Source organism: Enoplosus armatus, chromosome 21, assembly GCF_043641665.1.
Source record: "Enoplosus armatus isolate fEnoArm2 chromosome 21, fEnoArm2.hap1, whole genome shotgun sequence".
NCBI lineage: Eukaryota > Metazoa > Chordata > Actinopteri > Centrarchiformes > Enoplosidae > Enoplosus > Enoplosus armatus.
The window spans coordinates 6,310,710-6,333,927 of NC_092200.1; the positions used below are offsets into that span (position 1 = coordinate 6,310,710).

At 41.2% G+C, this 23,218-nt stretch overlaps 2 protein-coding genes across 2 annotated transcripts in view; one reads left to right on the forward strand and one right to left on the reverse strand.

Annotated features, from left to right (window-relative positions):
- slc4a2b (solute carrier family 4 member 2b) overlaps positions 1-3,585 on the reverse strand; it is a 29,984-nt gene extending 26,399 nt beyond the window's left edge. The window contains exon 1 of the mRNA XM_070927803.1: positions 3,507-3,585. The gene's annotated coding sequence lies outside the window, so the exon portion shown is untranslated. The remainder of the gene's footprint in view (positions 1-3,506) is intronic.
- Positions 3,586-13,861: 10,276 nt separating this feature from the next.
- LOC139304241 (uncharacterized) lies at positions 13,862-23,199 on the forward strand. Its single transcript, XM_070928150.1, has 17 exons — positions 13,862-13,996; positions 15,129-15,235; positions 15,341-15,480; positions 15,593-15,753; positions 15,895-16,053; positions 16,142-16,604; positions 16,856-16,957; positions 17,666-17,756; positions 18,490-18,713; positions 18,820-19,062; positions 19,175-19,273; positions 19,477-19,670; positions 19,811-19,985; positions 20,099-20,255; positions 20,350-20,503; positions 21,111-21,222; positions 21,322-23,199. The coding sequence occupies exons 1-17, from the start codon at positions 13,976-13,978 to the stop codon at positions 21,495-21,497; spliced, it is 2,778 nt and encodes a 925-aa protein (XP_070784251.1). The 5' UTR covers positions 13,862-13,975; the 3' UTR covers positions 21,498-23,199.
- Positions 23,200-23,218: the final 19 nt, after the last annotated feature.

Consider the following 23,218-nt stretch of genomic DNA (forward strand, 5'->3'; position numbering starts at 1 on the left):
TTTACTTTCCAGTTTCACAGTTAGAAATCATGTTCTGCCAAAGCCAGCCTGGCTCTCTGACACCAGCTATCAAAGAAACGATAAGCCTCCCTGATGCCTGAGCACAATCATATCAGTGACCTTGTTGACAGCCAGAGATTTCTAAGAGGAACAGTTGCTGTATGTTTTATTAAAGAATAATCAACAACAAGAGATTAAATGCACTGCACAAGTATTTCGGAGCTGGACAGCGTGAACTAAATGCAAATTGAACAAAGACATCACCTGCCAAAGAGACCTGAAACTGAGACACTGAGCAGACAACAACGCAACAACACACGTTTTGGCAATGCTCCTTGTTTGATCTGCCACAAAAGCAATCACTGCAACAAAGGTTAGTGTTAATTACATACTAGCAGCTGCACTATTCAGAATAACAACTTCAACCAGTTTGAGGCATTGCAATCCGTGCGGTAATGCCGATAAAGGATTCTACCGGACTCAGCTTGGGTGTGTTTGAAGATTACTTTCTCAGTAAACCTAGACCCCACCACTGTGGAAGAGGCAGGGCTGGCTACACAGGGATAAAGTTACAGAACCCTGGGATCCTGAGCAAAAGGCATGGGAACCAGCTTATCTACCTCAGGGCATGTCTGTAATAATACCGATAACAATAATGATCAGAAGAAGAAAACAATAATACCAACTGCAATTGTCTTGTAAGCAAGCAGATTTTTTTAACAAGCATGGTCCTCAATGATGTAAATGTGTTCTTGACTGCAATAAGGTACAATCAGTCAGAAGACTGAGTAAAAAGGAACTGGTTGTCCCTTATGTAATAACTGAAAAGACCAAAAGGACTTGCTGACAGTGCAAGAGGAAGCGAGGACAAGATGCTCTGTGTTTCTCCTGGAAGAAGTTCATCATGTCTTCCAAGAGTCCTGCAGAAGCCCAGTACTTCGCGAACTGTTCCTAAAAGGAGACGATGAGTGTGGATACAAAACTTTTCCATGCAAGACTCAGTCGCAGCCTCAAATGTGCGCACACAAGGCTTTGGGAAAACTATCCTTCTGGGAGGAAGTTGGTATGAAAACAGGAAGAAGGCAGCTGCTACAGACTGACGCCTGTCAGGAGGAGCTGCAAACTTATAGAAAATAAAAACAAGGCACTCTGGGATTCTTTCTAGTGTCCATAATGTCACACCTTAGAGAGAGTTAACCATGTGTATGCTGGGACCAGACCTATACTCCAGCACTAATCTGGGTTAATACAAAATGTCTTAATATCTACCCTGTGACATTATAGGTTAACTCAACTTGTCACAGCATTCTAAGAGCAGAGTATGCGGTCAGGATCACGAGGGTGACAATGCTACCTTTGACCGAGGACACTCACCTACAGAAAGTTAAAACCAACTACAGTGCTGTTTCTGTTTAACTTGCAAAAGTATCTTGCATATGGAGCCTTAGATGTCACAAGTTTTATCTATCAGGTATGATCTCAAGAGACTAAGCAGAAGCTCCTCTGTATATAGGTGAAAAATTCATCACATTTCCCATTTGACTGACTTGACAGCTGATAGTGAGCAACTTGCTGCTTACTGAGGTAATGTTGCAATGACTCGAGGATCTAACATTTCCTTTGATGTAATCTACAGGCCCAACTGTATCAGGGCTTGCTAAACTGATCTAGTCTGAAATTTGTCTGAATATCACCAAAAAGTTGACATTTGCGTCATACCTTTAGAGAAAGGTTATAACTCAAGAGCATGAGTTTGGCATGTTTATGACCTTATTAAGATCTATGGTGTGCCCTTGGTGGTGACTCATCTCTCCCACCGAGAACAAATATATCTGACAAAGTCTTTTTGGTATGTTGTAAATTTCCAGTATTTACAAAAATGCCCTGCAATTCTCCTGAAAAGAGCATTTTACTCCTTTTTAATTAGGAATATAAAGGCACATTAGACATATTTTAAGGAAAAGGAGAATAAAAAGTCAGACGTTAGCCTGGCATTCTCAACACAATGTCTTTCTGTCAAAATTTGAGAAGTTATTTTAAGGTATTTTGATGCACTGCAGGGCATTTCTTAAAGAAAGGAATGATGACAAGTTACAGAAATCTGGGACACTCAGCTCTACATTAGGAGCCCAGAGAAGAGATGAGTCAGCACAAAATGCCCACCGGCCATCTCAAATATGTATGAGACGCCAAAAAAAAGGCAAATTTTGTTCTTCAACATCTTTCACTGTAATCTCAGGTGACCTTTGGGGTTAAAGACAGACAGAAAGGTTAAAAGTTCTTTGCTATGCCTCTTCGTAACGACATTAAGGGAAATGAGCGAGACAGTCGGACGACGGGACAGAGGTAATGAGCCAGACTCAAACTCACGACACAAGCCCACATGCGTCTCAACCCAGTGATCTGCCAGGACACCCCGGCTTCAATCCGCAGCTTGGCACGTGAGTGTCGACCACAGACTGCATGCTCATCAACAAAATCTATCAAAAAGGGCATAATTAAAGAACAGTTCAATAAAATACACAAACTGCCAATAAAAATGCCTGTCCAGAAATAGAGGCTTGATCACAATGTCCAAACCTCAACCAACACACAGGCCTGTACTTATAAAAGCAGGACAATGACAGGGAGGAAAGGAGTGGTTTAAGATTTCATTAGAGAACTGGGTTTACAAAAAACAAGACGTGTGTGTAAATCATTTGTTTCTGTTTAGCAGGCGATGCATGTTTAAAGAAACAACACATTTTTTCCCCTGAAACACCGATTGTGATAGCGCCAAGTGACGTGAAGATAAGACGTGTCCTTAATGTTTTATCTGACGCAATAACATGCCGTAACATAAGTTTACAGAATCAACACTATTATCGTTTGTTCAAGACACATGCAAGAACTGATGCAGAAAGAAAATGTGCGTGATAAACAGAAATGGGAGTGATTTAAGAAGATAAAAAGACAAACACTTAAAAAATACGGTTTTTGTAGCTATGAGTGGTCAATTCTGATTCGACCACAGCCTTTAGAGAGCCATCACTGCCCGAAACAAGTCCTTTAAAGGCTCTAATTTGGGTTTTTTAACAGTGGAAAAGAATGTCTGTGCTACTAAAACTCAAGTGGGCTGAAAGTAGCTTCTTTGAGGCTTTTTTCTGCTGTACAACCTGTGGAACTAAGCAGGATTTGTTTACAGTAGTTCCTGCTATGGTTGCAGATCATCATGGCTCAAGCCTGAGTCAGCTGTACTCCCTCCTCAAGTCAACTGGATATTAAGAAAGTGTAACGCTAACAGGAATAATCTTTTCAAGTTTGATTAGACTTGACACGACCAAGAATGACTGTGGTCATCTAACTGAGGACTAACCCATATAAACAGTGAATTAAATAGACAATGAATTAAATAGAAAAACAACAAGCAGTACAAAGTGATAAGTGACAAATAAGACAACTTGAAAATGTGACAACAGGTCATGAAAAACAAACAAACAAAAAAGAGATCCATGATTGTACCATACCTTTGTGTGCTTACAGCAGAGAAGCCACCGCAGACATTGTAGTGCAATTCTGAACTCTGCCGTGAAGAGAGACCCGGGGCTGGTCAGAGTGCAGGACGAAAACAAACAGAGGGAAAAAGAGAGATAGGGAGACAAAAGGAAGGAGAGTTAGAGATGTGGAGCGCGAGCCTCTGCCGATCATGTGCGGTCAAGCCTCTCGTCGAGCCGAGCGCTCTCTCAGACCAACATGCGTGGACTGATAGCAGCAGCCTTCCTCCCCAGGATTATGTTTCCTCCTCCAGCCTGCTGACAAGTAGCCATGTGACTCCAGGACCCATTCAACACTGAGTCAGAGGCTGCTGCTCAGACACACAAATCTATCTATCTGTCTGTCAAACAAACGCACACACAAATGACCCCAAGCTTAAGGTGGATTTCAACCCCACTGATCAATATCTGTCTTTTACAAACCATAACAGGGGTTTTGCATGTTTTAGACCTGTGGTTCCCAACCTGTTTGGCTTGTGATGTCTACTTGCAACTCGTAACTCATTTGAATAATTTTTACAGTCTTGAAGTAAAATCATCCAGTAAAAGGCAAAGATTAGAGGCAGGTTTGAAAAAGAATACGCACAACTTACTGTGTAGCCTGTGAATCATCTTGCAACCAGTTATTGTACAACGCCTTGTGGGGGTCCCGACCCCGAGGTTGGGAACTTCTGATTTAGCCCATTTACTACAAAAGACAACAATTCTACATGCTAGAAGCTGTGTGACGCTGTATTAGTGTGCTAACATGCTAAATGGTAAACATTGCACCTGCTAAACATCACTATGTGAGCCTTGTCATTGTGAGCATGTTAGCATAATGTTAGCGTTTACATTAGCACCCTGCATTTACCTAGGCTGCATTCAGACATGTGAGCAGACTTAAGCCCTGCGTAAAAAATGCATTCAACTAAATGCTAACATCAGTATGCCAATATGCTCACAATGACAATGCTAACATGCTGATGTTTGGCAGATATTATATTTACTTTGTTCACCATCTTAGTTTAGCATGTTAGTGTGCTAACATTTGCTAATTAGCACAACACACAAAGTGCAGCTGAGGCTGATGTGAATGTCATTAGTTTTGTAGGTATTTAGTCATAAACAAAGTATGGGGAACATCCTAAAGGGAACATGAATGTGTGCTCAAAATTTCATGGCAATCCATCCAATAGTTGTTGAGACATTTCATTCAAAACAGTAAATTTCAACCTCCTGGTGGCGCCAGAGGAAAAGACAGGGGATCTCCAAAGTCATTAGGGTACATCGTCTGCCATCCCACAAGTATAGCTAACAAATATAAAGATGGTGCTTTGTAAATTGGTAGTATTGGCAGTAATAATGGGCCACAACATGAGAAAAACATTGTCTGGTCCTTTAATCACATGAGGATTACATGCAGTGTTTCCCATGTGGAAATACTGTATCTACTCTGAAAAGGTCTATTACAATCTCTTCCTCAATCTGCAAGAGTGACATAAATTCATATTGCGACACACAGACAATAGATGACCAGTTGGTAAAGAAAAGGCTTTCGACAGTAAAAAGTCAAGGAGTGACATGACAGGGAGTGCCACAAAAGCCTGGTTTACCACCACACACAAGCAAATGAATGACATCTCTCATTTAAAATAATACGGACAGGGAGTGAGTCATTCTTTACTGCTTTCTTTAGAACATTGGGCAACTTGACCACTCACAAAAGGACATTGCAACTTTGCCAGGAAGCTTCTGAGCATCTGCAATATGATGATAAGTAACTGATATCCTGATATAAGCAATGCCAACAATTACTGGTGTTCCATATATCTCAAAACTTTTTCAATTTGAGTTCAAAATAAAACTAGTACACATCAAGTTTAGAACTGCAAGTTTTTGGGCATGTTTATAAATTTGCACAGGATGTTTATTCATTTGTGAATATGTGTGCACTGTGCATAAAATGAATGGGAATGGTGGATGCTGAAATGTCAACACTGCATCTTAAAGTATGTCCACCGTGTTTAATCATTTTTGTTGGAGCTCAGTTCATCAGTAAAAGGTATATTTTCCTTAAAATAAACCCTGGCATGCTACAGGTTCTTAGTGTATTTGGCAATGGAAAAACAAAACTTGTCATGTCATGGAGGAATCAACACTATTACACAATTAATCCCACCTAAAGTCATAAAAGCCGCCAGATTAATTGTGTTTTGCAGCGAACAAAGAACAGTCCTGTGATCTAAACAAGTTGCTTACCCGTTCGCCAAATAATCAAGTGCTGCATTCCACATCAGCTTATATGAGCCTTAGGGCTAAAGAAATACCCAACCTCAGGAGGAGTCTGAGTGTGTGTATGTGTGTGTGCGTGTGTGCGTGTGTGAGATATAATTGTTTGTACCCAGGGATGTGTGGAGTCACATGCATGTCTTGCGGGGAAAAGAAGCAGTCAAAGCCACAAGCAGCTAAAATTGAAGTCCACTTCAAAGTCTGGGGCTTTCCTCAATCCCAACAGTGTGCTGATAATAGCATTATCCACTGCGGTCAGCTATATAAAGAGGCGTGACTCCATGCGTGCAAGGTCGATTGACAACTTGTTCTATGACCAACACACGACATGCTTATATCACAACACTTAACCTGCACAGAATAGAAACACTGTCCTCATTTCTTGCTGCCTTGTGACAATTTAAATTTATTGAGACAGTTTGAAGGTTTTGGCTTAAATGTTTTGGTTAAATGTGGTGAAATAAAACAGTCTGAACGACATCGAAACCATCTTGTGTACATTTCAAAACGTGTTCTCTGCTGAAAGAAATAAAAACATATAAATAACATTTAACACGATTTTTTACACAAAAACATCCAGCCTTCAGTTTTTCTAGCTTTTATACTAAGTCTTAACACAACTCGGAAATTCTTCCTCCAGCTTCCTGTTATTCTTCTCTCCCTCTAAAACAAACAGGCCGTATTTGTAGACATAAAGAAAAACACATTCAGTACTGCAACCCTGGACAAACTGTTTACTTTAAAGAGAATGGCGTAAAATATCAACAGGTGACCATTACAAGCAAAAATGGAATTGCCAGAAACTCACGTCAAGTCTCCTGTGCAGCTTGGTAACCCCGATGTAGCTGTATACCACTGATAGCTGCCCTGTTTGTGGATCTCTATGGGGATTTGGCGGAGGTGTATGTTGATAGCTGTGCCTCTGTTGCCTCTGAGTGTTTAAGCCTGAAATAGCTCAGCAGTTTAGAACAACTCACCCATCCACCTCCTCTTTCAACAGGCAGACGTCTCTACCTCTGTGCTCTGCTCTTCACAGCCCAGTGGCCACACTAACTTCACTCAGGGTTTGGCAGGGTCCAGCACTTCGGCATGACTGTGCTAAGTTATGTGCACACAGTCACTGGAACACTTCCAGTCTCACACAGCGAACAGCTGCACTCAGTCGATGTATGCCCATCTTTATCTCGCTCTTTGTCCCGTCCGAGCCAGCGGAGGCTGTGCTTACAGCTAAGACAGCACCTGTCTTTGGGGTGAAGAGGGATTGAAAAGGCAACTAAACCCAGGCAGCTTACATAATGCCTGCCTATTGTCCTCTATTCCAAAAACGAAAAACAAATCACCACTCAAGCATTTTTATACCTTAAAGAGGAGGATCACCTGCAACATTTTTACTGCCTGCAGGCCAGAGATGTCCTGAAGAGCACAGGAAATTTGAGACAAAGTTCAGAGTAACAACCTATATCAGGGGGTTAGAATATGAAAAGTTCATGTTCAAGAAGGAGATAGATTATACATAAAAGTCAATGAGGAGCTCATGTAACATATCACGCAACCAAATGACAAATTCAAGCATCATTGAATCTAAAGTTTTCATGTATTTTTGACACCACATCTTAAATTATTTTTTTATAGCTGCAACTTCAGCATAAAAACGCGAAAGGCCCCCTCTAGAGCCAGTGTTTGGTTTGTCCGTTCTGGGCTACTGTAGAAACATGGCAGTGCAACATGGCAGGCTCTGTGGAAGGGGACCCGCTCTGTATGTATATATGAAGAGCTCATTCTAACCTAATGAAAACAACAATTCTTATATACTAATGAAAACATAATTATGAATATTATATTCCATTTCTGCCAAATCCTACACACTGGTCCTTTAAAAAGCTGTTATGTTGAACGTGTTAGCAAACAGTTGCTTTACAGTTCCAGACAACACAGAGCAACATTAGTATTAATTTGAAGTTGTGTTTCCAATATAAGTTCTTCTTTTAGCTCCTTAGGGAAATGTCTGACTCTTTAGCTGCTAAATGCCCTACTATGTTCACCAGCTAGTTGCTAACTTTGTCAGTCGGAAGGTGGTGCGGCTGAAACTGAAGAGAGCGGTGAGACTGAACCAAAATCAAAACAATAAGCTGAAGGATGCTAAAATGCTCTATAGAGCTGAGGGGAACTGCAGAGTCGGGTGGTAATGGTAAAGTCTCAAATATCAATTGCGGGATCAGCCTCAAAAAGCCCACATCCGTTAGACTGTAATAAATACACTGAGACTGTATTGTTGCAATGCTTCAATTCCTGTAAATTCAATGTCTGCAGACTCCATGGTATATCACCCAAGGGAATTAAACATCTATCCAAGAGAGAATGAGGCAGCTAAAATAAGGGGAATACTAAATAGTAGGCTATGGCCTGCTGTATGTGCTTTACACAACAGTGCTGCAAAATGGACAAATCAGAAGCTCTATCGATATTTATTATTTTTAACCTCCACTGGACAGTAAGACCTTTTTCACAGTCACCAGCGACAGGTCCTATCCAGGAGTGTTAGGGTGTGGCATTTCCATGTCAAAACTGCATCTAAAGCTGCTCAGGTTGCACCAGCTGCACAAAAGCTAAAGCCATGTTCTCACAGAAACACGGTAATTGTGGAGCTTTGACCCGGTGCACTTTGTAATAACTGTATTTACCCTCATGAGACTCAGACTGGGACGGGAATAAAATATCCCCCGAGCTCCCAGAACCCAAACAAAGGCCTACAATCTCATACTACGGTCAAATACAAATCAGCCATTTATCCATTTCCTGGGAAACAGCGTAATGTGATTATGTTTGTGTGGCAGACAACGAAACCTTAAAATCTCTGCTGGTGAAGAGTGAGAAAAGGCATGAGAATTTAAAAGTATACCCTCATGAGAAATGATCACAACAGCGAAGGAGGAGGTGGGGAGAGTGACAAGGATGCTGACCATGTCTTATGTAGAGGAGTGTGTAATTAGATGCTCCAAAGAGACTACACACTCCAGACAGCTTAATGGGGTTTAATGTGAGAGGAACAGTAGCCCAAACTATGCACGTTCCAAGGTATACTGCCAAGGTGCTTAATGGTAATTAAATGCAACTTAGTAGGCGAGAGCAGAGCAACAGCCAAGTAAGCAAACTGAATTGTGGACAATGATGTGGCTCCAAAATGTCTAATAGTAAACAGACCTAAAATAACAGTGTTTAGTTTAGTAATACAGTTTAGGCTTGATGTGTTTATGGACAAAAAGCTGGGTCTGTTTATCTGCAGAGGGGAAGGTAAAATAAACACCAAGAGCCGAGAGGCCGTGATAAAAAAAAAAAAGAAGCTTGTTATCTACCTCTTTTCCTTCCTTGTCTTCTGCATGACCAAGCAATTCACAACAGGAATGTGGGGACACTCTGCTCAACTGTTTGTGCTTTTGTGCATTTTTTTTCCCCTCCAGCCAAACACGCCACTGTTGTCACAAATCAGTTTACAATGAGTCTGTTTGACATATTCCACTGAGGCGAAGGAAAACAAATAAAAGCTGAGACTGTGATCACAGAGATAAGATGGATCTATCTGATGTGTTCAAGCACCGCGCAGGATTATACGACAAAAGGAAGCTGAACCGCTCTGGAATTTGAGAGTGCAGATCGAACAAGGTCAGATTCACCCAGACAAACATTTCAGATTCCGCTATTATATGAGTCCTTGAAGCGCTCAGGTTTTGTATGGCAAAGGCATCGTCAAACGATGGTTTGATTTGAAAAGACGATCGCTTTGATCCTGTGCCTCACGTTTACGTCAAAGTAAGATATCTCCTAAAATAACCTGCAGTGCACATGGAGATGATACTGGTGAGTCAGCAGATGAGACACATCCTTCCTCCATCCTGCCAGAGGACATGTCCTGACATCTATTAGCCTTGCGACAGTTCATGTTTCCCAAACTGGAGTGCAGGGACCTGGAGGGGTCCTGGAAGTGGCTTCAAATGGGTCCATGGCACAAATAATCATCAGTTAAAACTTACAGGGATTTAATTCATTATAAGTTACAACTGGCACTAAAGTGATCCAACGATTAACCAATTGGACCAGGATTAAAGAATCCAATTTTGATGATGGATTAGGGTATTTTTCTGTTGCATCCTCAACCGGTAACAAAATTTGGGGAGACTAGTAAGAGAAGAAGCCAAGCTGAATTTCCTCCATAGTTTCTGTTGTGCAAAATAAACATAAGTTCTCTTCTCTTCTCATTTTTGGTTCTTGGTTATGTGATGGGCTGACCCCCCAGTCTGGGAACCACTCTATTAGGGCCAGTGTTTGCCAAACCCCAAACCCCAAAATGAGATGAGCTGCCTGTATTTTTGTTTTATATCATTATAAATTCAATACTTCAACTTTTGCTATATTATGCTACCTCATTAGTGTGTCACACTCCACTTTTATCTGCAAAGCTATGGTACAATAGAAGCATAGAACAAAAACCTCAAATGGAGGTCAATGGGATGAATCCTGGAGTGTCCATGATTTATACAAAATAGATTGCATCTACTGCTGAAACAATTAGTCAATTCATCGAATAGTTAATTGACAAAATCAGATGAAAACAAGTTTGATAATTCAGTAATTGTTCAAGTCAGTCGTAATCAAACATGGCTGCCATTCCTGCTTCTCAAATGTAAGATTTTGCTGTCTTTCTCTGATTTATATAATTGTAAATGTAATGTCTTTGTTGAATAAAACAAGCAATCTGAAGATGTCCTCTTGACCTCTGTCAACTTGCAATCTTTTTATCACCATTTTCTGTTAATGGCTTGTTAATGGAGAGAGTTGTTAGTTGAAGTCCTATTGTCACTATACGTACACTTTGGAGGCATACACATAACCTGCCAATGACAGATCTTTATAATGATGTCACCTTATGACCTGAGAAACACAGACACGCCATGCTGCTGTTGTACCAGTGAGCAATGAATGAATGAGTGAATGAATGAATGAATGAGTGAGTGAGGCTGTTTCCACACTCCCTTGTTGAAACCTTTAAAAAGACACAAGACAAAACGACACACTGAGCGCTGATGAGGACTCATCCCAGCCAGCTCCTCAACATGACCATCACATTTTCGCAGTGACTCTACTGTCAGGAGGAGTGACCGCTAGCTTGCTAGGATGACTGAGGAACTCCACTAACATTATCGCTTTGTTCCCACCAGGCTGCCAAGAAGGTGACACCACAACAAAACTGTAACCCCGAGCACATTTACGGGACCCCCCTCCCTTTTTATTACCTGATTAACAAGCCGAGGAACAAGGCGAAATCATCCAGCAGCAGCAGCAGTAGCGGACACTTTCATGAACGTGTGGCAGTTACTGTCTGTCAATGCCGCGTCTCCTCACGGGAAAATAAGTCAACAGTCAAGATCAGTTCATGACCCTCAAAATAACGACAGTTCAAACCAAAACCGGGTTTTCACAAAGCGTACTCCTTGTGAGGCACACAATCACACACACACAGATTCTGGCTTATTTACTCACCGGTGCCTGGTACTCACCTCAAACTCTCTCTGATCACTTGCTTAAACCGGTGTCAAGTCGCTGCAAACTGCAATTTCACTTCCTGTAGAAAATTCAAATTAAAACGCCTCTTGACAAGTACTTTCAAATGCGTGTATTTATCACGGCAAAAAACATAATACTGTACTTGTGGATGAGCTCATAATCAATAAAATATATCAAACAAATCATATTACAGCGTGTCACATAAGTATTGACTTCTATCAAACGCCATTGCATGACCTTATTTTGAAGCCAAGATTAACAGACTTCCTGTTATACTCTGGCAGCTTGTCGCACTTTTCTCCAGACAAATTGTTGCGCCTGCGTGCACGATGATTCATATTTCTGATGAAAGCCTGAGGGAGGGTGTCGTTCCGTTATGATGCCCGTGACCTCCTGCAACATAAACAGAAAAACATTAAATATCCATTAAGCGTTTTGAGTTTCTTTGTCATTTCTATGTCACGTGACATCCTGGAAACGTGATTTGGCATAAATTGAAATGTAAAATGAGGATTAATTTACAGCAGCAAGTAGCTATTAAAAATGTAGGTCACATCTGCAAAACTCAGTTTACTTTCCATGGAGAACAAATGAAATCTAAGTTAAATCAGAATAGGCCCTTCAAAAATACAATAATTTCTTGACAAAACATCCAAAAGGGTCCTTTTAGTAGGTGGAGTTTGCCTACTGTAGAAAAAAAAGAAAGAAGAAAATACTAAACTTTCAATCTGACTTTTTAAGCCAACATCCACAAGAAATCCTCGGAAAAAAAAATGAAATTTGAAGAACTGGGAAAACTCAATTTACTAATGAAGACTATGTGATATAATTAAGAAATCTGTCAACTCCTGTTTTCAAGATTGAGAATGAACCTTCAATTTTAACAATAATTAATATTCTCATTACTGATTTTTTCATGATGATTACCTATCAGCAATTGCCTGCTAGCCAACACAGGCAACTGCATGAGGGTCCCAAAAAGCTCCAGGCTGCATATCAACTGGTTTGTGCTAATTTAATCACAAATTTGTTTAAGAACATGCACCAATAAAGCACAGACATAAGAGCCTTAATGTAGGTCCTGAGGGTCCCTGTGTCAAAATCTACTTTAAAGACCTTTTTTTCGGTGTTGTGCTGCATGGTGCATATTCCTAAATTAATATGTTTCATCAAATTACCACAATGTCATGGGTCTAGCACCATTTTAATATATTTTCACATTCTCTGGCCATCATTAATGCCTGCCAGTGCTATCATCTCCTCTCATTTCAAACTGTCATTCCCTTCTTGACCAGCAGTAGTCTTCTGGCTGCTCTGTAGTCAGCTGACAATCACCTGCCTGCACACCTGCTCCTCATTTCCCTTAATTAGTCACCTGGTATATATAATGTATATGTATCTCAGTCCATTAGCTCACACTGTGGCCAGATCACATATTGTGGTTCATATATACAGTGGTCCAGCCCTTGTTTACTGTATCTGCCTGTTTTTTTGAGCAGACAGTGCAAAACACATGTAATATTCCTAAACAGTAAAACGTAGCAAATCAAATATTTCTACTCCATTGATTTGGCGAAATACATGGTCAATCAAAACAGTGAACTAATTAATTTCACACCTTCAATCAAGGGATAAAATACACATATACAATATTTTGTATATAGGAAACACTGATTGGTTCCAGAATAATACAGGTCTGTAAGAGTATGCTGTTAGTCAGATATGGTTTATGTAGTTGTTCCTCATCTTTGGTGAAGCCTACTTATTGCACTCTGTTCAGCAGCAAGTTTATGAAGTCCTTATCTCACTTAATGACATTTTATTCCTGTGGTGCCTTTTCTGTTGCGGTACTGAAGAAGTAATTTAAAGTATTCTCTCCTAGATTTTTTTCTATATATTGCAACTAACTTTTTAAAGTCCGATAGAATCATAATAATGCCACTCAATGAGAATCTATTATTTTATCAAGGTTTGTATCTTTCTTCAGTTGCACATATGATCATCTATCTTATTTCTACAAAGGTCACATCAAAATGAAGAGAGTAAGAGCGACCCCTATTGGTGGCTTGCCGCTACTGAAACCAGGAGTTGCACCTGTTAAATATAATTATCATACAGATCCGTTCTTTCTTTCTTTCTTTCTTTCTTTCTTTCTGTCTTTCTATGTGGTTTAATTTTGCGATAATCTGTCTGAGTCACATGTTTGGGAGGCTATACCCTTAATTTTCACTTCCACCTGCAGTCGAGTTTGTCATGCAGTATTTACTGCTAAACTGTGCCTGAACAAAAGCAATCTCGACAGATTACATGGATATGTTTAGTCATAGATGATTATGGTTATTGTTGGGTGGCGGTTAGGGTTGGGGTCTGTCTATCGTTGAGAGGTAGATTGGGTTTGTACGCCGCTGCCTCAGTGGATGAAATCTGGGATGTCCGCTGCGTTGATAGGCCGGTTTCTTGTTGATGTTCTGTCAATCTTCAAATGAAAGGGGGAGAGGTCACTGTTGCTAGCATAGCAGTCTGCGCAGCAGACCCAAACCAGGAAGTCAACAAAGTTGCTAATTAATATTAGTGTCGCTTAGATTTTCCTACATTAACGCTGAAACAACAACATGAGTTCTGCTACCTCTCCGGTAAGCTGCACATTTCCTAGCTACGTTTGACATGACACCGTTACTGCACACAAATATTAGCTTGCTAGCTGCTTTAGCTTTAGCGAACCGTTAGCCGGCATGCTAACGTTGTTTGTTGACAGCCCTCACTGTACCACAGACATAACAACGTACCTAGCGTTAGCTGTAGGTTAGCTTGTTATCTGTCCGAATGATGAAATCCACCGACGTTACTGTGAATCAATGCATTTATACTGACAGAGGCGAACTAACTGCTGAAAACTTTGTGAACTAACATTAACTTAAATTGGAGAGGCGAAACTGCAGGTCAGCCCCTGCCAGATTCAATGAAGGACAAACAAAGAAAAAAACATATGTTGTAGCTAGTCCACGCTAAAACACAGTTTATTGTATTGGTAGATAGTATGCATATGCATTTAAGGCTAAAGGCAATAGCTAAATATTCTCACCAGCAGCTATTAACAGCCTTTATAAAATCTTTGGGACATGATATTTTTATTAATAATTTTAATATTTCTATGATTACTTGCTGTTGTCAAATATTAATCAAAGCAGAGCTAACATTACATAATAGTAATAAATCGAGCTTATTGTAGCTAATTAGAAATATTATATAAATGTACTACTGAATAAACAGCTGTAAAATGGCTGTAAAAGGCATTACTGATATTGGCTACACATCTTTGCTGCCATGATCGGCCAAGACTGGAATAGGAGGATGTCAGTAAATGCAACTTGTAAATTGCATATAGGTAGATAGATCTAATATGTACTAAATATACAAAGTACAATTATAGTGCCTTGTAAGGTACCGTACATTGTACTGCAGAATAGTAGAGACCCAAAGCAAACAAGTCTAAAATGTGTGTATTTAACGCATCATAAACAGTAACTCTGGGTTAGTTCACCTAATTGAAAACTTAAGGTAAGAATAAAGAAAGCTTGATTATCTGTAGTCTGAAAAATTCCTTTCAATGTTATCTAAGACATCAGGACATTATGAGGCAGACAAACTGTACCCCAGTAGCCACTGCTTTAGCAATCACTGATAAGGAAAACAACCACAAAGGTAGTTTGGTCAACCCTTGTTTACATGCCATTTTGATGCCTATTTGATTTGCTTGTTTTGCAGACTATTGGGGAGTTATTCCTCATCCTCAGTGAGATGGGTTTCACAGAGGAACAGATACAGGCAGCTATACAGGCGGGGTATTTTTCTGTGCCAGATGCAGCCGAGTGGTGAGTTGTCTCAGCCCTTTTCTTACATCATGAATAGTTAGCATTCATTGAATGCTAATGTAATTTCCACTCTTACTTATGTTTCCCTCTCTCACATGTTAATAGGCTCTTACAAGGTCAGTATCCACGTCACAAGTTGGTCAAGCAGTCATCACAGCCAGCTGAGACAGCATTTTCTGCTTTTAACCCACCCAAAGAGGCAGCAAGCACTTCAGAGACACAAACATCTCCTTCTGACAGCAGAGGTATAACACCAAGCAGTTTGCTAAAGACTGTGTTTGCTTTTAAGGATAGAGGGTCATAAATATGTTTAATTCATCATTGTAATATTTGTTTTGTTGTTTTTTAATTGAACAGGATCCCCTTCATTAGTGCTGAGACCATCGCAGTCATGCAACCTGTCCCCAGACCCACTACCGGTCGAGTCCCGCATCAAACAGGACAAGAGTGACTTTGAAGAGCAGCAGAGACAGCGTGTTGCACAGGAGGCCCGAGCAGAGAGAAGACAAAAGAAACAGGTCAGCAGTGCTGAAAAGAAGAACTTCTGGTACCAAACAGTGCCAACTCAGCCTGAGGGGCAATTGGTTATCTTTTAAGCCAAGTGTCCGATTTGCAATCTCAGAACAGAACATCTTGTCTTATGTGTGTTGGTCTGCCAGGAGCGTGAGTTGGTGTTAAAGCGGATAGCTGAGGATCGGAGGAGCCTGCAGGAGAAGATCCAGACCAGCGCCACAACAGAGACGTCTCCTCCCAGTGTTCAAGGGCAGAGGCTTGGAGGAAACATTCAGACTAATGTGGATAACAACTGCATCCTCATGGTGAGGCGATGAAGAATTAAAATCTCTCTATGTGTATGAAGTCAAACTACAGAATTGCTGTTGTTTAAACTTCATATTCTTCCTGCAGATTCGGCTGCCGTCCGGTGAGTCCATGCGTGAACGTTTCCCAGCTGATGCTCCTCTGCGCAGCGTCGTGGAGCACATCACCGGACGTCACCCCTCCCTACCCTCCTTTTCCCTCCTCCAAGGTTTTCCACGGAAACGCTTTGGGGAGGCAGAGCTCGCTTGTTCACTGCACTCTCTTGGCCTCACACCCAATGCTGCACTGTGTATTCAGACCACTCCTCCAGAGACACCTCAGGATCCACCTCAGGATCCACCGAGTCCTGCAGATCCACCATCAGTGGGGCAGAATGAGCCCCCTCCATGTGCCGTGTCCCCTTCTGTGCCACATATCCCTGTCCTGGAAGGGGTGCGAGGGCAGGACCTTGTTTTACCTCCTCCACTACCCAATGAGCTGTGGGAAGAGGCAGTGAATTATGCTGGGATACCTGGAGGTCCTTCACCATCTGGGCCGTCGCACTTCTGGGGTAAATATTAAATGCTGTGTAAAAAACTCCTTACATATTGTAAGTCTTAAGTTTTTAGCAGATTTGCTGTCTTATGCCATAAAAATGGATTGTCTATGGAGAAAATGAATGTGGTTTTTACTTCCGAAATAGCTCTTCCCACTTTGCAACTGTTTAGGCTCAATTATTTCAACAAACCATTATGAACATTATTTAAATGTATTTAAATAGCTGTTTAGTCATTAGATGACATTCCTGGTGCTGTTCAACAGGGCGAGGAAATAGGTTGGTGCCTGGCAATGCTGAGGAAGCTGCTGGCATAGAGGTTGATGAGGAACAAGAAGGAGAGGAAGAACCACCTCACATGCTTAACGGTACTGCTCCGTGTGTCTGGGGTTGTTGCAGACACTTCACCCCTCCTTTGACCTACATTTTGCTTCTTTCCCCCTCTCTCCTCCCTTCTTCCTGCCTCCATGTGTCTCCATTTATTCATCCACGTAGAACTTTTTGTTCCCCCATGTCAGAAACAGATGACCCTGCCCTTGCACTTTCAGCTGTTGGAGTTTGAGTGATCATTCGGCTTCATACTGTATGTTGCATAAGTTTCCCAGTTTACAGAACATTAGACTGACTGCCCTAGTAATGAGTGTCATATGGAAGAAAGATTAGGATTAGGAAATGTGTAGGTGAATGCCCCTTTCTGTCAAACATGCAGTACACGGGGTCAGACCTGCTGAGCCCCACCAGCGAGAACCGATTTCCATGAGCACTTTTAGAGCATGTGGTTGTGATATAGTATTCTGAATGTGTGCCAGACCAGAGAGGAAAAAGAGTTCAGTCCCAGTTGAAGCTAGGAGAAGCAAAGATCCAGAGCGAAAGATGTTGATTCGAGGTTATTTTTTTTCACTGTAAAGACGGTAGAAGTAGACAGATGCTCAAGAACAGACAGGTTTTATATTAACCTGTGATTTATACTGTTAATTTAATATATGGACTGTTTTGATGTCAGCGACTACTTTGAGTTTCAGCTTGGTGATATTAGAATATCTTTATGGATTACCATTGTGACTTAATTTTCACAGGGATGCCGAGGCTGCCTTTCTTTCCGGAGAATAGGTTCCGTGGAGACTTTGAGCCCAGGCACCACTGGCCAGAGCAAGGCAATCGACTCAGGTGGGTGTGTAGACAGAACGGCACTAATATAATGTAAGAGCTGTAATGCAACTTTATATGTATTACAGTTGCAGTATTTTCCAGTGGACCACAGTTGATTGAAGTGTTTTGCAGCTAGTAATAATGTCTCATTCTAAAATTGGGCAGCTTGGCTCTTTTTCACTATGGTTTATAGTTTTATTGTATTATAATTGGAGCTGAAATCAATTAATTTAGTCAAAGAAATTAAGGAGCAACTATCTTGACTACTATCTTGTCATTGTTCAAGCTAAAATGCCAACATTAGCTTGTTCCAGCATCTAAATGTGAGGATTTGCTGTTTTATATAATTGTAAATTAAATATTTTTTGGGCTATTGTTTGGACAAAACAAGACATTTGAAGATTTTGTTGTATCAACTAATTGAGAAAATTGGCAGATGAATTGATAATGAAAGTAATTGTTGGTTGCAGCCCTAATTGTATTGTTATCCCAATTAATGCAATACAAATCGGTACCAACAGTGACCTGCTTTTTTTAATCTATTATGTATTTAACCATTTGAACAGGATGGGTTGGCTGAGCTTGAATGTTCTCTTATAGCAACGCCCTGTTCGATGGTTAGAGTCATTATGAGACAGGCAGGCAGAGAAGGATCATTGATAACAGTCTTCGAGTTACAGAGCGACCATGAAATAATTTACATGTACATTAAAGTACAGTATGAAAAGACAGTTATGTTTGTGTGTTTCAGGGAGGCTCCAGAAGAGGAACCAGCAGAGCCTGAGGATGCGGGAGGTCGGGTGGCGTCTGGTGCTGCAGGTCTGGCTGCAGTGGAGCGTCTTCAAAGAGCTGCACAGCAAGAAGACCCCCGTGCCTCCCAGGGACAACCATCACCCCCTAAAAGACCCTTCAGGGCACCCAGCGTGCCGTCCCTATGTGCCTTGGCCACACGTGCAACTGTCCACCTCATGACTGGTAAGAGACGATGCAGAATATTCAGTTGTAAGACTGATTTTCCAGGAAATGTGTCTCATTGCTTTGTTTACTGTTGTAATTCTTGGCCCTGTGTTTCTACTCTCAGCTCCCAGCATGCAGTACAGCAGCAGTCTGGCATGCCTCACCCCGGAGCTAGCAGAGCTTCTGCTCAACCACATGTCCCGTGAGAGGCTCCTACGTCCACGCACCCTGGAGCTCTTCTTCGGCTGCCCATTGCAGAAGTTTGTCCTAAACTGCTACCCTTACTCCACCAATGAGCTCCTGCGACAGTTACGGGCCTTCACGGCGCTGAAGCATCTGAGTCTGGTCAACTCACCTCTCATCACTGGTATAGAATTTGAGTTTCTAGGCTTTTCAGATATTAACTTTGCTGTGTAAACTTCAATATGTTTGAACGTCTGTGCTATTTCATTTTAATCTCCTAAACTTGTTTTGTCCAGACTCTGGGTTGTCAATCCTGTCCAGCCTGGTCAAACTCCAGTACCTCAACCTGGCCTCCTGTAGCAAACTGACTGACTCCTGTCTGCAGCATATCACAGGTTAGGCTCAGACTGTTACTAGGGGAAGGGGATAATAGGTATAATACATTGTGTAACAACACTTTATAGGTTAGGTATTACAAGATTACGTGCAAGAACGCCAGATCCCAACATAAGCTGCTCTGTGTTAAGTACATGTATTTAGTGTTCAATGGGTTTTTATGATTTTTGCATATTATTTTCCTTCTTTCTGTGTCTACAAGGTTTAAAGAGCCTGTGTTTCCTGTCCCTGGACCACACCAAAGTGACCGATGCTGGGATGGTGCTGTATCTCCATTCAGCTCCATCCTGCCTCTCTCAGCTCAGCCTGAACCAGACGGCTGTGACTGAGGCCACACTGGTAGTCCTGCCCACCTGTGTGCCACAACTGCGGCTCCTCAGCATCAAGCAGACTAAGGTACTTCAGCTCTACTCGCACATCTGACATGTTAATCATGCCATCGTGTTTGCCTCACAGAACTGCCAGTTTTTAACAGTTAATGATTTTATTATTTCCTCATGACATGCCTTTGTTCTTGATGGGTACTGTTCTGCCAGGTCAGGGATGTGTCAGCTTTGGCAGAGCTGCCCAGCCTGCAGACTCTCAACCTGGATGGGACAGGTGTGAAAGAAAACTCTCTGGAGCACCTCGCCACCCACCCTGCCCTGTCTTCCCTCAGTTTGGCGGGAATCCCTGTAGCGGATGGCAATCAAGCCCTGCAGATAATCTCAGGTTTGTAAATGGAAAGAAACAATTCAAAAATGAGCAGACATGTGGAGTGAAACAACATGGTCCAAGTCTGTGGTGGCTCAAACTCTTAAGAGAGGTGTATACTTTTCTCCCAGGTCTAAAGTTGACTCAGCTGACCCTCCCTGGACGCCACTGTGTGACAGATAGTGGGCTGTCATTCCTCTCTAGACTGTCTCTGCTCTCAGAGCTGGACCTGACAGACTACACACAAGTTACAGACCAGGGAGTCAGCCAGCTCTCCACCATGGCCAGGTCACTCCCACACTTTATCACTGTCATTATAACAGTTGTTTTGGTGTGATTACTACAGGGATATTGACGGGAGTATTGCGTGTACTTTATGTAGGTTGAAGAAGCTGTCACTTAGCAACACTCAGGTGACAGATGCAGGGCTTCCCTCTCTGCGCGGCCTGCAGGAGCTGCAGGAGCTCTGTTTGGACCGAACAGCAGTCACCAGCCGAGGAGTGGCCGAACTCATCATCTGTCTGCCGCACCTCCAGGTGATTTAACGTCACTTTTAACACTTGTTTTATTTAGCCTAAAGATTAAGCCTAGCCTATTTAGCCTAAAGATTAACAATTACCCTGGACATTTAAGTTTTAGAATTTGACACTGTATTCCTTTATAGCTCGGGGTTAACACACTCATTTGTATAGTTGCTGCATTTCCTAGCTCCACAGATCAAACTAACAACAAACTGCAACAGTACACTCATTAATGAGTTAAAAGTGGTGAAAATGTGATAAGCCAGGCTTAAATGTGGGGCTCAGAAAGGGGGTAGCCAGGGGTTACAAGTTGTGTTGAAACCCTTAAAGTCTGTCATATAAGATACTATTTTGTTATTTAAGAAGAGGATTTGATGCATTGATTCTTCAAAGGAAGAAGTCTAGAGGTCAGGGCTGGTCACAGAACCGCTGCTTTAAAGCTAATTGGGATGTTAAGGACTTTTCAGTTTGGTGTACATTTGGTTCATTTGTATGTCTTATAAATGCAAACATCTGCCTGTGTTGATGATAAAAGCTTTCAGTAACAAATGTCTTAACTTATCTCATTTTATATGCGTGATTTTTTTCTTATGTTAATGTTTTTTTCCTTTTGTTTTGTTAGGTGTTGGGGTTAGCCAGCACTCAGGTGGGAGACACAGTAGTGAGGAGAGGTCTGATCCGCTGCAATCAGCTCGTTAAACTTAATCTCAGCCGCACACGGATCACAGACCACGGTGAGGCCAACTCTAAAACCACCGGCTCTTTTTTTATTTGACTCGACCACAACAGACAAATGTAATCTTTTCTTGCTTGTGTGAATATGTTTTCCTCAGGTCTGAAGTTCTTGAAACACATGCATCTGGCTCAGGTGAATCTGGATGGCACCGGCGTGAGTCTGATGGGTATTGCGAGCCTCCTCTCTTTCACCAACATCAGCAGCATTCGCGCCAGCAACACTCGCACCATTCCCCATGATGACGTCTCAGATGAGGAGTGGGAAGCCCAGTGAGCATCGATACCTTCGGTTGGTCCACACATACTGTACCCGAGTGCGCTTCTGACTGCTGCGGTCCCCTTTTAGCCCCTGAGACATGCTGCCACCAGGATACTCTAATTGAAACACTCCTCCTATTTGCACTGTTTCATCTGCATCTAGCGCAGCCACTAATCTGTCAATCATGTACGCTACCAAGTTGAAACCTTAAACAGGAGCCTTGTGTTTAAAAACTTGGCCATTTATAACGTTTACGTATATATATAATCAATCTGTATTTACTTGCACACACTGCAGCCCTTCGTCTATGGAAAACTCCACCTGACAAATGTTATAGCTTTAAAGCTTTATGTACAGCCTTATAAGTTGGAGCTATCTGTGTTTCTCCTGGTTAGCACTTTTTAAGCCGACTGGCCGAAACATGTTAAATGTTGGAAATGTAACTTATAACACAGCATGTATTTTCAGACTGTAAAGACTAACAGACTGATAGATGTAGAAATTAAATTAAAACCTAAATAACAAATTGTCAGTTCAACCATATCTGGTTGAAAAAAAATTTTTTTGGGAGGATGTGAAGGCAGATAATATCTTCCAGTAATCATTCTGTCACTTGTTATTAAAACTAACATTGAATGTTGAGCTGTATTCATGTCATGTTGGATTTTTCACATCAACCTCCTGATGTTTATTAGAATAAGGTCCAATGTTTATTGTCTTTGTTAGCTTCAATATTTGGCACTATTAATTATAGTGTTTGTACATGCGGCAAACACTACTGCAGATGAAGTCAGCTGTCCAAGATGACAGCTTCTGTTAGTTTATGATTGGTTTAAATCCATAAAAATGAAATGAATGCCCATGTTGCTTCTGTATGGCCACCATGACAAAAAAATATTTGCTCAGTTTCTCGTTTTTAAAGAAATGTCTCAATTTCTCATTACTACAGTACATACCGAATTGCCACATGTTTAGATCTATTGTTACATGATTGATCTAGGCAGGCATTGATTGTTTTTCTTGTTTTAACAACATGCAAGTGTCTTGGTGTAACACCAATTGATCAAGAAATGTTTCTGAATGAGGTAAGTCGGTATGTTATAACATGAGATGTTTAATGAGACAAGCAGGTTTTGTGTAACATTTAGTGATATAAACTGGTGTGTTTGAACATGGAGAGTTTCTTGTTGAAACTGAACAAATATTTACCATGTTAGCAGAAAAAACGCAGCCATACTTTGGCGTCAAGTTGACACTACTCCAGTTTGACATGATCACAGCTTTACTGTAACGCAAAATGAAGATTTTCAAACCTATGTCACCTGTATGGATGTTAAACCATAAGTCACCTAAAAACTCAAATGTTTCCCTTTTAAATGCATCCTGGAGATTCATTGGATTCAGTTGATAGGTTTTATAAATGGCTGTCATATTAGTTTTTATTAGCGTTAGTTATGCCAAGAAATGCCCATATTGTTTGGACAGCTATTTTCAGTTACATGGAAGACAGGGTGAGCAGCATACATAGTGTGGTGGCTGTAAGATGAGGTTGGATCTATGCAGCCATGGGGCTCACAAGCCAGAATCCAAAGCAACTTCTTTAACATGTCAAGTTTTGTCCTCTTGTTTACAGAGATGTAAAATAGTTTATTTTACCTAACAGGTTTTGATTTTTGGATATGAGCACTGTATTCATTAAGTTTAAAAATGAATAATAAAAGTCTTCTCAATCTAAA